This window comes from Aquarana catesbeiana, linkage group LG08 (assembly GCF_042186555.1).
Source record: "Aquarana catesbeiana isolate 2022-GZ linkage group LG08, ASM4218655v1, whole genome shotgun sequence".
NCBI classification, from domain to species: domain Eukaryota; kingdom Metazoa; phylum Chordata; class Amphibia; order Anura; family Ranidae; genus Aquarana; species Aquarana catesbeiana.
Genome location: NC_133331.1, coordinates 255,076,911 through 255,093,191, shown reverse-complemented (window position 1 = coordinate 255,093,191; position 16,281 = coordinate 255,076,911). Strand labels below are relative to the sequence as shown.

Sequence of the window (16,281 nt, the reverse complement as noted above, 5' to 3'; positions counted from 1 at the left end):
ACCACTCTCTGGCTTGGGGTCATCTGTGATTTTTCTGCATTCACTATCCATCCCAGGTCTTGCAGATAGGACATACTTGTGCGCAGGTTGTTCTCTAGGGCATCTGCTGTATCCGCAAAAAAACAGTAGATCGTCTAAATATGGTATTATGCCAATACCTTGTTGTCTTAGACCTTTCAGCGCTTCTGCCATTATCTTTGAGAAGATTCTTGGTGCTGAAGAGATGCCGAAAGGGAGAGCTGTGTATTGTAGGTGCAGAGTAGTTGCTGGCCCTTGTATTGCAAACCTCAGGAATTTTTGATGAACCTCCTTTATGGGGACATGTAGGTAAGCATCCTGTAGGTCTATTGTTGCCATGAATGTCTCTCGTGAAAGGATGTTCCTGATCGAGTAAATAGACTCCATTCTGAATTTTTTGTATTTTATTCCTCGGTTGAGAGGTTTGAGGTTCAGTATGAGTCTTAGCTTGCCTGACGGTTTTTTCCTTGCAAAGATATGGGAATAAAACCCCCTTTTTTCCTCTTCCTGAGGTACATGGCGAATCACCTTCTGATCCATTAGGTTCTGCAGTGATTCCAAAAATGCCTTTGCTCGATTGTCATCCCTTGGCAGCATTGTCACCAGGTACTTTGTTGGGGGCAGGTGGAGAATTCTATTGCGTAGCCATCCGTTATGGTGCGTGTGATGAACTTGTTTTTTGTTGCTTCCATCCATTGGTAGGAAAAAGCTGCGAGTCTGCCCCCCACCTGGTGGCAGTCATTGTTTTTTGTTCTTTGGGTTAGGAGGCTGGAGGATGAATTCACCCTTGCCTTTTTTGTTTTGATGTCCCCAGCATTTTTTCGTTCCCGGCTTGTTGAATTTTTTGAATTGCCGAAAGGGCGCCTTCCCTTGTTTCTTTTTGGTTTGGGGAAAAACCTTGTTCTTTGCTGCGGTCCTGTCTAGGACTGTTTCTAGTTCAGGCCCAAAAAAGTAGGTCTCCAGTGAAAGGAATCCCACACAGTCTGTTCTTGGGGGAGATATCACCTCCCCAAGACTTTAGCCACAGGACTCTTCGGGCTGAGTTGAGCAGAGCTGTGGCCCTTGAAGATATTCTGAAGGTTTCGGCTGAAGCATCTGCTAGAAATGCTGCTGCTCTGGTTAGTGTAGGAATGGTTTTTCTTCCCTCGGTGTGTCACTCTCCAGTAGTTCTTGTAGCTGGGTTAACCAGATTAATAAAGTCCGGGCTGGGGGGTGTGGCCGGCTGGCGAAGGAGATGGCCGCTTGAAAGCACTGCTCTGCATACAGCCAGCTCGCCGGAGCTTCTAACGCATATCCAGCGCCATAAAAAGAGGCACAAATACCACACAGCAGGTCGGGCACCCCTCCGCTACATGCCCCGTAAGCGGAAAGACCGGAATCCCTCTAGAAAAATGACAGACTACTACTCACAGCCCCGTCGCTCCTCCAGCCAAGATGGTGCAGGCGGCTCCCAGCCGCACAAACGTGGCTTCACTAAGGACACAGAGAGACGTCTGCAGCACTTCACCCCGGACTTCTCTAACTCACACCAGGCGACCGGCAGAGCCTCCCAGTCCTCCTCCTGTTCTTCCAGCCCAGTGAAGGCTAAGCTCAAATACCAAGACACACCGATCTCAACTCTGGAGGTGAGTGACATGGCAGGCTCCCTAGACAACACCAGGGAGCTGCAGGACTCCATTACTGAATTCCCCACAGTAAATCAACCAGTGCTAGATACTACATTAAAAGATATGCTGGTATCCTTACGTAGCACACTCCATGCAGATATTCTGTCACTTGCTCAGCAGTTTAAAGCAGAAGTGAGAGAGATTGGGGAAAGAGTCACACATGTGGAACATAAAATGGGAGACTTTGCCTCTACTTTTAATGAGCTGATAGATGCCCACAATACCCATGAAGATGAAATCACATGGATGAAAACTAAAATCGCAGATCTGGAGAATCGCTCCAGACGCAACAATATTAAAATTAGAGGAATCCCCGAAGAAATCAAAAATCCTGATTTAATGTCTTTCTTTACCGATGTGATGAAAGATGCCCCACCAGACCTCCCGCTGAAAGATTTATTAATCGACCGCATACATAGGTTGCCAAAACCTAAGCACATCCCTGCGCATCTACCCAGAGATACGATAGCTTGCATCCACTTCTTTACGACAAAGGAGAAATTAATGGCGGCCTTCAGATAAAGTCCGGGCTGTGCAGGTGGAAGCTATTGCCGGATTTAGGTTCGCAGCTGCTGCTTCCCAGGCCCTTTTTAAAAGGGCTTCTATCTTCTTGTCCATGGGGTCGCTTAAGGTACCTGCGTCGTCACTTCCCACTCTTTTTTAATGATATTTTTGAGAGTTTGGTGTACAGGGAACGTTCTAGGCTTCCTGGGTTGTAGCCCTTTGTACATCTTGTCATGTATTGTGAGCTCTGCGGCCTTTTGTTCTTTAATCCCTAGCGTGTCTGCTATGGCTTTTAGAAGGCTATCCGTATCCTCAAAGAAATTAAATTTGCCCTCAGAAAACGCATCTTCCTCATCAGAGTCTGAGCAAAGTCCATCCTCCGATTCGCATTGTTCGGGTTCATCCGAATCCTCCCCCTGTTCTGTCTGTTACCTGAAGGAACGCATGTTCCGCTGGTAGATGGGGTACTGGTCTGACTGGCACTTGATGGCGCTTCCAACTTTTCAATAGCTGAGCGTAGTTGTGCCATGGTGCTCTGTATTTCTTTCTTGAAAGAGCAGAGTAGATCTTTCAGATACCCCTGCGATTCTTTGGCCACCATTTTGTCTATACATTTTTGACATAGGGGTGGCTGCATGAAGCACAAGTTTTGTTGCTTTTCACTTTCCTTTCCTCAGGGTTCTTTGCCTAAAATCAAGCATAAAAAAAGGGGCCCCGTGAGGTAGGCGGTAAAAAGCTGCCCGTTAGTAGGCAGTTTTACAGTAAGGTTAAGACAGAGGTGACTCTGGAGTATTCTGACTTACCTTGGAGCTGTCCTGGCTTGCAGGATCTGCAGGGCAGGGTGGAGAAACGTCAGACATGGTCAGCCACCAGGATCCTCTGCTTAGAGGGGCCTTTTTAACTGCTACCTGCTTAAGCTCTGGCCCCGCCCCCAGCAGACCCCGTGCAGGTTGGTGGATATACCTGCACATGCCGCTGCAGTCGGTGTCCTCTTTTCTGGGTGCCCAACAAGGGGGAACCTGCTGCAGTATATATATTAAGATATACATACATACACACACACACACACACACACGTGTGATAGATGATTCAAAATTCCAGCCCCCGGAAGTGATGACGTCGCTGGAGTCCCGCTCTGCATCTCATGGCAGCGGGCTCCGGGAAAATGGGCGCTGCTCCGGAACCGGAATGCTGTCAGCGCCATCTTGGTGCACCCAGTAAGGCGCCTCCACGAGGGGAAGCTTGTTCTGCGGAGTGTGTAGGACACCGATCGCGGCGAAACTAACAGCAATCGGGCGTGGGCGGACATCCTGGATGAAACAGGGGACTAAAATTACAGTAGAGGGACACCTACCTGTCCAGCGTCAGGAGGTAAGCCATCCACCATACCTCTGTACCCCTTGATAAACTGCAGCAGGTCCCTTGGTCAGCGGCATGGGGGAAATAATAGTGCACCGTTTCAGCTTGGGGGGGATGATTGCAGACCCCTCTGCAGGGGTGAAATTTCAGGCAGAGCATTGCTGCTCAAGTTTGCTGCACCTGCTCGCCCTCCCAAGGCCCGCTGGGCTGAATGGGATGCTGGCAGGGGGTCTCCTGCAACTAGCACAGAGACAGAAGTAAAATAATAAACGTTTCTTTTGCAGCTCCTGTGGGTCCGGAGGAAACACAAACAACTGAGACACGCAGGTAAGACTGTAAAAATTTATAATGGTGGACTAATGTGTTTCCTGTTTCAGGGAGGAGGAGCCTCTCTCTCAGATGCTGCTCTGGAAGACTATTCGAGAAAAAGAAGAAGGGAGTATCCATCACCAGGGGGGGCTATTAAGAGCAGTAATTCCTAAACCCTTCCTCTGATTTGGACATACATAACCGCAAATTAAACCTGAGTGTGCACTTTCAGCCCATATCCATACCAAAACATGAATATGTTTAAAAAAAAAAAAAAAAAATCTACAATTGTGCCTGTGCCCAAATATATATGGACCTAACTGTATATAACCCAGTTGTCTAAGACTATGCCTATGTCCTGCATGACCAAAGACCTACAACTAGGTGATCTCTTTTACATATAACAAATTCTTTAAAAACAATGATACATTCCTTTTGATTTCACTGCGTGTAACAGTTCCATTGCTACTTTTCCTTCCTTTGCAGTCATTTTAGTTTAAAAAGCTTACTACTTGCACTACTCTACCTATTATACCTGCACAATTACACCTACTATAGCTACAAAACAGAGATACTTCACTGTAACATACCGGATGGCTGTTGAATGGGGATGAGGCAGCTCGGATGTGGATAGGATTTGGGCACAAAACCTGTTGAAAATTGAAGGAAAAAAAAAAAAAAAAAAAAAGCTATTACCCTTCAATAAAGAAAACTATTTTATATGTTATTTACCAATTTCTTAATAGTTTTTTATTGAATTTTTAAGGCAAATACAAAGAAGACCACCTGCAGCGGATACAAAGGTAGAATCAGAAATAACTACTATAAAGCAACTAACATGTTCAGTAGAGACAAGCCGCTACACAGGCACTAAGTTGAAGTCAGTAATGCAAACGTTAGATTGACATAAGAAAACAAAGCATTAAGGCACAGGTACAAGAACCATTATCTGTTAATCCACGTATACCAAGGTTCCCAAACTATCAAAAGCAGTCACATTTCCTTTCCACAATGCAAGTGTACGTTCGCATGAAAAATGCAGATTAGCTAATGCAATGGCTTCTGACGGATTGGGTGCCATTTGTGATTTCCAATGTCTTTTATCATGAATGTCAGCAAGCAGTAGGTGTGTAACAACTGTATGAAGTGGACTACGCACCGTCTCAATATCCCAATTCAGGATAGTCAGAGCAGGGTTAGGTGTCAGAAAAATGCCCGTTACCTCAGAAATCATCTAAAATATTTTTGCCAGAAGAATTTTTTGTGCCAACTCAGTGTTGTACACAATACATAACACTATAGATTGGTTTAAGGGTCTTTCTCCACCGTGAGGTAGTATATTTGGTGGAGAGATCCTCTTCCCAGGTAAGGAAGGGCTTAGATTTGACAAAGACCTTTTTTTTTTGTAGATTATAATTAAAAAAAAATGGAAATATCCTTCTGTTTAGGAGCGGGTGAGAAATAAAATTGCCATACTGAAGCTAGTATACCAAAATCAGGGCCGGGAGGTGGAAAGAAGGTGTCACATATTTTTTAAGTAGGTATAATAATTGGACACTCATAAGGTCTTCGACTATTGAGTGGCCCCTACTTGTTGGCAGTCCCTGGGCGGCTGGGATTCGGTCCTAAATTTATTGCTTAGGTGAAACTACTGTATGCTAGGCCACTGGCTCGCTTAAGGGTTAACATTATAACTGACACCTCTGAAATAGCTAGGGGCACTCGGCAGGTGTGCCCATTGTCGCCTCTGCCATTTGCCCTTTACTATAGAGCCATTGGCAGCCCTGTTGAGGGTGGATGGGGACATAAAAGGTTGTTGGATAAATACTTTGGAAGAAAAAACATCCCTGTATGTTGACAATATGCACCTATACTTGGCAGAGGGGTCTTTGATCACTGCCTTAAATAGAATCTCAAGTTTTGGTGCTTATTCTGGATTTAAAGTTAATTGGAAAAGGTCCAGAGTCTTTCCCTTCAACCCCGAGTATAATCCTAGGTTATCCCCGGATATTCCATGCAAATAGTTTCTCGATTTAGGTACTTATGAATTGAGATTCAGCTACCATTGAGCACATATATCTAATAATCTCTCTCCCCCGGTGACTCGACTGAGGGATAGCGTACAAACCTGGTCGAAGCTGCCTCTCAACCCCTTGGGCCAAATTAATGTATTCAAAATGATTTACCTCCCCAGATTTCTTTATTTCTTTTGGCACGCCCCAATTTATATCCCTAAGAAACTATTTTCTGAAATAAATATGTTACTCTTTGTTTCTTTGGGGATCCAAGCCGCCTAGGATCTCCTTGGACACATCGTTTCTACCTATACAAGCCAGAGGCTTGGCTTTGCCAAATTTACAGCCTGGCGTCCCAATTAACGCATATACATTGGTGGTTATTTCCAAAACTGGTTGTCGCTTCGATGGCCACCCACGCAGCCCAAGTTCACTCGTATGAGGCCCTTAACAACGTACTATATAGTAATGGACCATATCCCAAACAGGGGCGAATATTCTTAAACTTTCCTACACGATCTTTCATATGTGTAATGGTAGAACAGGAGGTACTTGTCTGAACAACTCTCCAAATGCTCCCTTGTGGCATAACCCTCAGCTCACTGAAATATACAAGATCCCAGGAGAGCGTTGGGCGCAATATGGCATCACATATGTTAATCAGTTATTTACGGACCAGGCCCTTAGTATAGGATTCCGCATACCTTTTTTTTTCCCACTATCTGCAATTGCGTCATACAGTGGCGGAACAATTTGGTTTAAAGGAGGTCAAGCTTTGCCTATCTAGTATGGAAAAAAATTAGGGGTGCACCGAATGGAAATTTTGGTGCCGAAACCGATAACGAAAATGAAGGATGCACTAGGCCGAAAACCGAAACCAAAAATGACAGTTTAAAAAAAAAAGTTTGATTTTTATATAGAATTGTATTATATTCAACTTTTTAATAATATCATCAATTTAAATTAAAATGGGGGGGGGGAGACGACGACTGGGGCGCGCCAGGGCGGACCCCGCCCCCTTTCGGGATCGGCTGTCTTTGCTAATCGGCTGAATGAAAAAACAGTTTTTGGACGATAATTTTCAGCGGCTGAAATGTCGGTGCACCTCTAAAAAAAATGATATTCGAAGATGATCACTCAAAAGCCAATTTCCAGATACTATTTCACCCTGCTGACCTCCTCCTCCCCTAGGATGGATAGGGTAGCTGCACAGTGGAAATCTGATATACCATCCCTTACAGAGGAGTCGTGGTCTGAGGTCATGGAATCGCCGTTGCCTTCGGTGATCTCAGCCAGAGACAAAGTGACACCATTTAATTATTTGCACCGCATCTATTATACCCCTGCACGTCTTCATAAAATGGGTAGGGCGGATGCACCGGATTGTCCACAGTGCAATGCTGCAGTAGGAGATTATTTCCATATGATTTGGCTCTGCCCCCTTGTGGGGAGATTCTGGGTGGCAATCCTGAAATTCTTAGAGGAAAAGCTAGCCCTCCCAAATCTCTACTTCCCCATCTAAATGTCTCTTGGGGGTTTTTGAGGAGGAGGACATAACTAGCTCTCAGAGAACCCTAATAAGGTTATTTTTTTTTTATGCCAAAAAAAGCATTGGCTCTCAGATGGAAGGACCTGGTCCCTCCATCTCTTCAAGGTTGGGTGGAACTCATTAACAGAGCATTGCTAAGGTACAAACTAACCTACACCGCTAGGGGTTGCCTTAAAAAGTTTGAGAAAATATGGGCTCGGAGGATAAAGTCTGTATCTGGGGACATAGAGGTGTAGTATTGGTGGGGTTGGCAGAGTAACCCAAGTATGAAATAGGACAGAATGGGGCTAAGTATATACAGAAGTAATAGTGAGTTTTCTTGAGTACAGTATTCAAAGTGTGGTAGAGTATAATAATATGGTCAAGAGGCTTCAGGTTTCGTTTATTTTGCTTTGTTTTTGTTAGGACTGGCTTTATTGATAAGATGCTGAAGGTGTATAATATGATGTACATATTTTGTTCATATGTAACATGGCTATGGATGTATGTTTATCAATGTTATCCTTCATACAAGGCGTGTTATGGATGATGGATGATAGATATATATATATTTTTTTTTTTTGAAACATGAATAAAATGTACCCTTTCCAAAAAAAAAAATATATATAATAAATAATAATAATAATATGGAGGGACAGCAGGCATCCCTGGTGAGTGCCATTTGTGATCACAAAGGTTCTAGACAGTAGATTGGACGTATAAACTTGGGCAGAGGGACAGGAGTAAAGGGCCAAGATGGTTGAGAGAATGGGCCCTTGGAATCTAAATTTTGCTAAATCCAGGGACAAATACACTCAATGAATTCTAATGAACTCCTCTGCATCTAGAGACAAGAGCAGAGAAGGCGACCAGTGAGTTGCAGCATAATGAAGATTATTTATTCTTTTAGTGGCATCAGAGACCTGTCTCCCTTTGGTGAATCCCATTTAATCTGATTTAGACAGGTCAGGCAAAATATCAAACAATCATCCTGCAATCAGCCTGGCATTACATCTGTGTTGACGCCTTTTTGCATGTAGGTGCACAGCCTCAGTTGTCTTCTATTCTTAGCACTATACTGAAAATTAAAGCAGTGAGGCAGTCACTAGAGGCCGATCTGCTTCAGCATAAGGATATGCTGCTGAGGGGGTGGAGAAAATCCCTCCGTGGGTGGGATTCCCCCATGCACCTCAAATGTGTGGGTGGCGGACTGATTAATTTGCTTTCATTCAACCCGCTGGTGGCGTATGGCCTTGACCTATCTCCCAGATTCTCTTTCCTTTCTGACTATATAATCTTCTGTAAAACCTGAGCACTGTGCAGATGTTTTTTTTTTCTTTTATTAGACAAAAGTAGAAGTACACTGCATTAGTCCTCCTTAAAAAACTAAGAAAGTAAGTTAACCGTTACATTTATTTATCCGTAGTAATTCTTTTTGATACAAACGTTTTTATTTGAATGTAGGAAAAGACTATACAGATTTAACATGGAAGTTATGGTATATGTCAGGATGCAACCCTGATTGGTAAATATATATGCAATACATGTTAGTCAGATATATTCACAATGGTATTGTTTTCCAATGGTAAGCTGTAGTGCATTAACTGGGTTTTGGCGCCATATTGTGGTGCATACCATTACCAATATTACACAGGAAAATAAAAAGGAAAGATAACTGTATAAACAATAAAAGAGGAGAACTATAGAAAATAACTGGGTTATGCTGAGTTAAGAGATAAAGCTGTAGACAATTACATGTGTCATATTTGCATCTATTTAACCAAGACCAATCATATGGGCATTTTTGGGTGCATGTTGGAGATATCACATGTCACTTGGCAGAAAAAAGGTTAAGATAAATGTAAAAGGCCATTGGTTCACAGTGTTCTACCATATGCAGTCCAGACCATTTGTTATTGAAAACATGCATGGTGTCTAGTATAGTATGGTGGATTCATTCCATTAGTTCAATGGTTTCCATTCTTTGGAGTACCTGAGCCCAGAGTACCGTAGGCGAGTGCCAATTTAAGGCTAAAGCCCATAAGATAGCACAGAAAAGGGTACTTACTAATTTTTTGTTTGGGGGAGGGATATTTGGTTATGGGGGTGAAGAGTAGGCACATTGGTGCTGTCAGTGTGATTAGTGACCCGTGACCCAGTCATCTGCGCCAGATTAGAGGCTGCCTGACTCCATATATGTTTCAGTTGGGGACAGCTCCAGGATGTATGGAGCAATGTTCCTGTGGCCTGGCAGCCCCTAAAGCAAGTGTCTGGGACTCCTGGGTAGAATCTATGTACTCTATCTGGGGGGGGGGGGGTACTACCTCATGTGTAGTTTCACTACAGTTTCCTTAAGAGACATAGAGCAAGAACATTTATGCATGTAGAAGAGAACAATAAGACCTGGACAGCCGCACACCGGAATGGATAAACCCGTCTTTTATACATTTTATTTATTTATTATAGCTTGAGTAAGCACTTGGTGTATGTGCGAAACGCATCAACTATTCTTGTACCACCCCACAATAGTGTTTTGTGTACCCCATGATCCTATATTTTGAATAAAAGACGGATTTATCCATTCCGGCTTGCGGCTGTCCAGGTCTTCTTGTTCTCTTCTACTTGCATCAGCATTTATCCAGCACCTGGGGCTCTTCTCTTCGTGGAGGTAATGAGACACAAGCACTCTGGTTTAAGCCCCTCTTTGAGTGGAGGATCCCACATCACAACATTTATGCATGTTTAGTATCATGTCTAACCATTCCTCTGAGGAAAATTCTTGGCCTATGTCTGATTCCCAATGGGTCATAGCAGTTGATATCTCTGGTAAGTGCATTTCATTAAGGTATCTATACACCATTGAGATGGTCCCCTTCTCCCTAGACAAATTGTGGCAGGCTGTTTCGTACTGAGAGTTTGGGATTAGCGTTCAGTGAGCATAGTGATTCAAAGAAGTGCTTTTACCAGTAGTAATTCTTTGAAGGCAGACTCCTAATTCAGACTGAGGGAAAAGAAAACGATACACTGCTCCAGGTGACCAATACTCAAAAGGACTTGGTGGTCTGGAAGCTAGCCCCAGCTCGCCTACGCGGTAGTAGAGACAATAAGAATTCGGCCGCACACCACCGCCGGTCAAACAAACCAAGGTTTTGAGGAAGCACAATGTCTATGTGAAACGCATCAACCTATATTTATTGTCTGTGTCCTGGTGGCAGCCACTTGTACAGTCTTCAATAAAAATTGTTGGACCAGTGGTGGTGTGCAGTTGAATTCTTATTGTCTCTCCTAATTCATACACAAGTAAAATATACAAAATAGCCTACTGACAGCCTAGATGCAAATACGAACTCCATCACTCCACACATCTGGGAGAGCCAATAGGCCCGAGTAACCAGATGTTACTTTTTCGGAATTCACAGTCCTCATTAGGTAATATGGCTTAGAGTTGCTGGAAGTATCACCAAGGACACCTGCTGATAATTCCACCTGTCACACCCCCTCCCCCCTTTAAAGCCACCACACTGGTTGGTCCAAAGAAAAGGCTTATGCAGAATGCCAGGGTGTGCGTCTACAAGTAAAAGGAGTGGTCTTCAGTCTCATGTCTCTATGCAAGCCAGTATAGAGCCTGAAATGGGGAGATGTGGAAATACCTCAAGTGCATCAAAGACCTGTGTTCTTGAGCACCACATTATCAGCAAATACACCTTGGTTTAAAACTAAAAGCCCCCAGCAGAAAAACTTCATCTGTGTGCACTTCAGTGCATATTTTATCATTACCACTGTGCATATCAAAGCAAAGACGAGCTTTAAGCAATGTTGTTACCTGCTGCTGAGTGAACATAGGGCCAACATGTTTTGGTGGAGTGCCAATGGGAACAGCTCGTACAGGAGGGCTTCCAATAACTGGAGAAGTGGAACGACGGGGCAGAGCTCTTTCTGATGCGTCTTGTTCTATGTCATCACGGCCAGGGGGAGGCATGGGACCTAGGCCATACTCATGCAGTATTGACAGCGGACCCATATCCTTTAATGCAAACAAAAACATTGTGATCATAATATACACACACACACACAGACACACACACACACACACACACACACAGAGGGGTTGATTTACTAAAACTGGAGTGCACAAAATCTGGTGCAGCTCTGCATAGAAACCAGCTTCTAGTTTTTTGTCAAAGCTTAATTGAACAAGCTGAAGTTAGAAGTTGATTGGCTACCATGCACAGCTGCACCAGATTTTATACTCTCCCGTTTTAGTAATTCAACCCCAGCGTATAGTTAAGAACCAAAACAAGCATGGGTATGTGTAATATTGTAAATCATCCCTTGTAAACCGTTATGAATGCAGTGTTTTCATTCAGCATGTCTTGTTAGTAAGTATTCTTTCCACCCCAAAGCAACAAAGTATAGGCTCAGTGTGCGATTGTATCCCCTCATTGAGGCTGCCCTCTCTCCTGCCTGAAGCCTAGAAAAAAAAACTTAGATGTGCAAGTTGGGTAAATTTATCAATTAAAACAGCCTTTGGGATTTCATGTAAACCTGATAGTACCCTTTTTATATGACAACATATTGTTTGCGTCTTTCATCAGCACTGAACCAAGACAAAAAGGCAGCCCCGTTAACATGACATGAAAAAACACTTCTACTAAAAGAGGGGGGGAATTAGTGGGAAAAGAAAAAAAAAAAAAAAAAAACAGGAATAGAGAGAGGGAGATTGGTTCTCTTTAAAGCACAACTTACGCTAAAAAGCTAAATACACAACTGAAACAAGTTTTTTTTACCTGTCACATAATTAGTAATTTTGTCCAGACAATTTTGAGATTTATGCATCCATATTTTTATTCTACTTACCTCTGTGAGCGAAGGCCCTCTGATCGGCCTCAAATCAGGATCCCATATACTGGAGTTTATCCCAGAAGAAAACTAAGCAAAAAAAAAAAAAAAAAAGATAAGAGTTAAAGTAACACAAACCTGCAGAATTAAAATGGCATTGCAGACACATTTGTTGCTTACAGTGGTAAAGGGGTGATAAAATCTTTGATTTTTTTTTTCTATGTACCCGTTGAGTTCCAGAGATGCAAGAGGTACATTAGCAAATCCCATGTTTGACAGGTATCCTGTTTTAAGATCACCCTCTGCTTCAGGTCTACTGACCACACCTGGATAGGAAATAAAGGGGGGCGGGTATTCTTCTACACTACTACTGGGGTTCTACTCTTTCCTCGTGTAATACAAAAGCAAAGAATACAATTTTGGGCTGGAGTTCTACTTTAAACATTTCACTACCACTGTACATTTTCAAATGGTAAGTAGTGAACATGCACAGGCACTATGCACAAAGCCGTTCAGCGTGGATCTGCACATTTTAATGACCAACCACAAAGCAAACAATTGATAAGTGAAGCACAGAGAGCAGCAGATTCACTGAGGGGTTTGATTGTGAATTTTATTTATTTTTTTAATAACCTTTTCAACTCCACTCTTCACCCATACACTTCATGCCCTGTATCTCCTTTTGCCCCTTATCCTTCACATCAACACTCCTCTCCATCCTACAACTGTAGGTGATCTGTGCTTTAAAGCCTGGTATACAGCTCCGGTCGGGAGCCGCGGGACTAACCATGCAAGGTTAGTCCAGCAATCTCCCCCGCTGAGCTGTGATGTTCTGACAGGGGAACAGTCACAGACACACCCCCCCGACAGAACACTCCGATCAGTACTCACTGCCAATGGCTAAGAGCGCTGATCGGGAGTCAGTCGGCTGCTGGTTTTCCACCATGCACGTCCGACGGAAGCCGTCCACACATTAATATTGAGCTGCATCTAGTACACCCTCCATGTTTTAACAAGTTCAACACCAGCATGGTTCTTCATTTACAAAAAAACTGTTGCACAAATCTAATCAGCTTGGGGTGTAAATTTTTCAAAAAGGGGTCATGTTGGGGGAGTTTCTATTGTCTTCACATTTTATTAATGGAAAGGGAAAGGGTGTGTTTTTTGCCAATTACTTCCTTCCCCCCCATTTAAAAAAGGGCCCCCATCCGTCTCCATGACATTGCAGGGCGGAAGCGATGTCAAAACGTCACTTCCGCCCATAGCTCTTAAAAGGGCCATTTTTTTTTTTCATTTTTTTAAATGACAAATTTTATTTTTATATATATTTTTTTATTGCATTTTAGTGTAAATATGAGATCTGAGGTCTTTTTGACCCCAGATCTCATGTTTAAGAGCTCCTGTCATGCTTTTTTTCAAGGGATGTTTACATTTCTTGTAATAAGAATAAAAGTGACACCATTTTTTTATTTTTTTAAGAGTGTGTAAAAATACAAAAGGTAAAATAAATAAGAAAAAAAATAATTTTAAAAACACGCCCCGTCCCGCCGAGCTCGCGTGCAGAAGCAAACGCATACGTGAGTAGCGCCCGCATATGAAAACGGTGTTCAAACCACACATGGGAGGTATCGCCACGACTGGTAGAGCCAGAGCAATAATTCTAGTCCTAGACCTCCTCTAACTCAAAACATGCAACCTGTAGAATTTGTTAAACGTCGCCTATGGAGATTTTTAAGGGTAAAAGTTTGTCCCCATTCCACGAGCAGGAGCAATTTTGAAGTGTGACATGTTGGGTATCAATTTACTCGGCATCACAATATAAAAAAAAATTGGGCTAAATTTCCTGTTGTCTTATTTTTTTAATTAAAAAAAAAGTGCATTTTTTCCAAAAAAAGTGCGCTGCACAGATACGGTGTGACAGAAAGTATTGCAACGACCGTCATTTTATTCTCCAGGGTGTTAGAAAAAAATGTATAATGTTTGGGGGTTCTAAGTAATTTTCTAGCAAAAAAAAGTTTTAACTTGAAAATAAATCTAAAAAAGAGCCTCGGTCCTTAAGTGGTTAAAACTTTACATTTAGGGGAATGCAACCCTGTAGTGAAAGGTCTGGATATTGATGCATCAGGACTTGAGTTTATCCTCAAAACACACAGGGCACCAGTAGTGTAGGGGTATCATGCAAGACTCCCATTTTTGCGACCCGGGTTTGAGTCCTGGCTGGCGCATAGATGCTGTTTTAAACATAGCTTGCTCGGGGGTGTGGCCTGGACCAGCATGTGAGTAGCAGATTTCTCAAAGGGCTCCCGCAGGTTACCTTGGATTGATCCTGTTCCCGGCTTCACAGTGCTGTCTAACGGCTATAGGACTACTCCGGAACCTAGTGAGACCCCGCTGAGCTACTCGAACTGAACAAATCATGATGGTATTGCGGGGAAAGAGCAAGGAAGAGGTGCAGCGTCCGTAAGCGTGTAGCGCTTGTAAGACCGTTGCAAAAATAGGGTGTGACAGAAAGTATTGCAACGACCGCCATTTTATTCTCTAGGGTGTTAGAAAATAATTGTATAATGTTTGGAGGTTCTAAGTAATTTTCTAGCAAGAAAAAAAAAAAAATGTTTTTAACTTGTAAACACCACATCTAAAAAAGAGGCTCTGTCCTTAAGTGGCTATTGTGGACCTGCTTTTTGAAAATGCCGAACTGCAATGCTGATCAGATGCCTTCAGCCTTACTGATCAGAGAATACACTTTAATTTTAGAACATTAGAATTGTAATACCAATAGAAATAATACTTATTTTTGACAATCCAATATAAGCTTACTTGAAAAATCTTTCATGTTGCTAATGCTGCCTGTCTGCTGGCCATCTCTTTCCATAATTTCCTGGATTCCCTGCTAGCAGTGCAGCTTTTCTTCTCCTGTTTAATTTCATTTTTTAATGACTACATATCCCATGGTACTTGCTGCCTGTAAGCAGTGATTCCTGTACTGACTCCGCCTCCTGAAACCCTTGCTCTCAGCTCGTCTGTAGTTCAGAAAGGCCATCTCAACAGATAAAACGACCCGTCAGATTTTGTGGCACGGCCATCTTGGTACATCCCGCACTCAGCTGCAGTAAGGATACAGTGAGAAGGTGGCAAGCGGACATCTTTTTACACCCACCGGAGTTTTGCAATCACACTTCTTTTTTCACAGTCAGAATTATTATTATTATTATACAATATTTATATAGCGCCAACAGTTTACGTAGCGCTTTACAACTTGAGGGTAGACAGTACAAATACAATACAATTTGATACAGTAGGAATCAGAGGGCCCTGCTCACTTAGAGCTTACAATCTAAGAGGGAAGGTTAAGAGATACAAGAGGTAATAGCTGTGGGTGATGTGCTGATTGAGAAGATAAATGTACAGTTGTTAGGTGGGGGCCAGATAGGCTTCTCTGAAGAGATGAGTTTTCAGGGATCGTCTGAAAGTGGATAAGGTAGGAGAAAATCGGACGGATTGGGGAAGAGCATTCCAGAGGATGGGGGAGGCTCTGGAGAAGTCCTGAAGGCGAGCATGGGATGAGGTGACAAGGGAGTTTGAGAGCAGGAGGTCTTGGGAGGAGCGAAGAGAACGATTAGGTTGGTATTTTGTGACTAGGTTAGAGATGTAGCTAGGGGCCAGGTTGTGGATGGCTTTGTAAGTTATAGTTAGTATCTTGAATTTAATTCGGTGACTGAGTGGCAGCCAATGGAGGGATTGGCAGAGGGGTGTAGCAGACGCTGAGCGGTTTGTGTGGTGGATGAGCCTGGCCGCAGCGTTCATGATGGACTGAAGTGGGGATAGCCTATTTAGAGGTAAACCAATGAGGAGGGAGTTGCAGTAGTCAAGGCGGGAGATGACCAGGGAGTGGATTAGAAGCTTTGTGGTGTCATTGGTTAGGAAGGGGCGTATCTTGGAGATGTTGCGAAGACAGAGGCGGCAAGCTTTGGATAGTGATAGAATGTGGGGTCGAAAGGTTAGTTCAGAGTCCAGGATTACACCTAGGACCTTGGCGTGGGGA

The 16,281-nt window shown here is 43.2% G+C and overlaps 1 protein-coding gene across 1 annotated transcript in view; it reads right to left on the bottom strand.

The window, feature by feature from the left end:
* The window catches only part of PATL1 (PAT1 homolog 1, processing body mRNA decay factor), a 119,443-nt gene that overhangs the window by 69,615 nt on the left and 33,547 nt on the right, over nucleotides 1–16,281 (bottom strand). The window contains exons 4-6 of the mRNA XM_073597032.1: nucleotides 12,258–12,329; nucleotides 11,224–11,424; nucleotides 4,448–4,507 (exon numbers count right to left, since the gene is read on the bottom strand). Of these exons, the coding sequence (XP_073453133.1) occupies nucleotides 4,448–4,507; nucleotides 11,224–11,424; nucleotides 12,258–12,329 (333 nt within the window). The remainder of the gene's footprint in view (nucleotides 1–4,447; nucleotides 4,508–11,223; nucleotides 11,425–12,257; nucleotides 12,330–16,281) is intronic.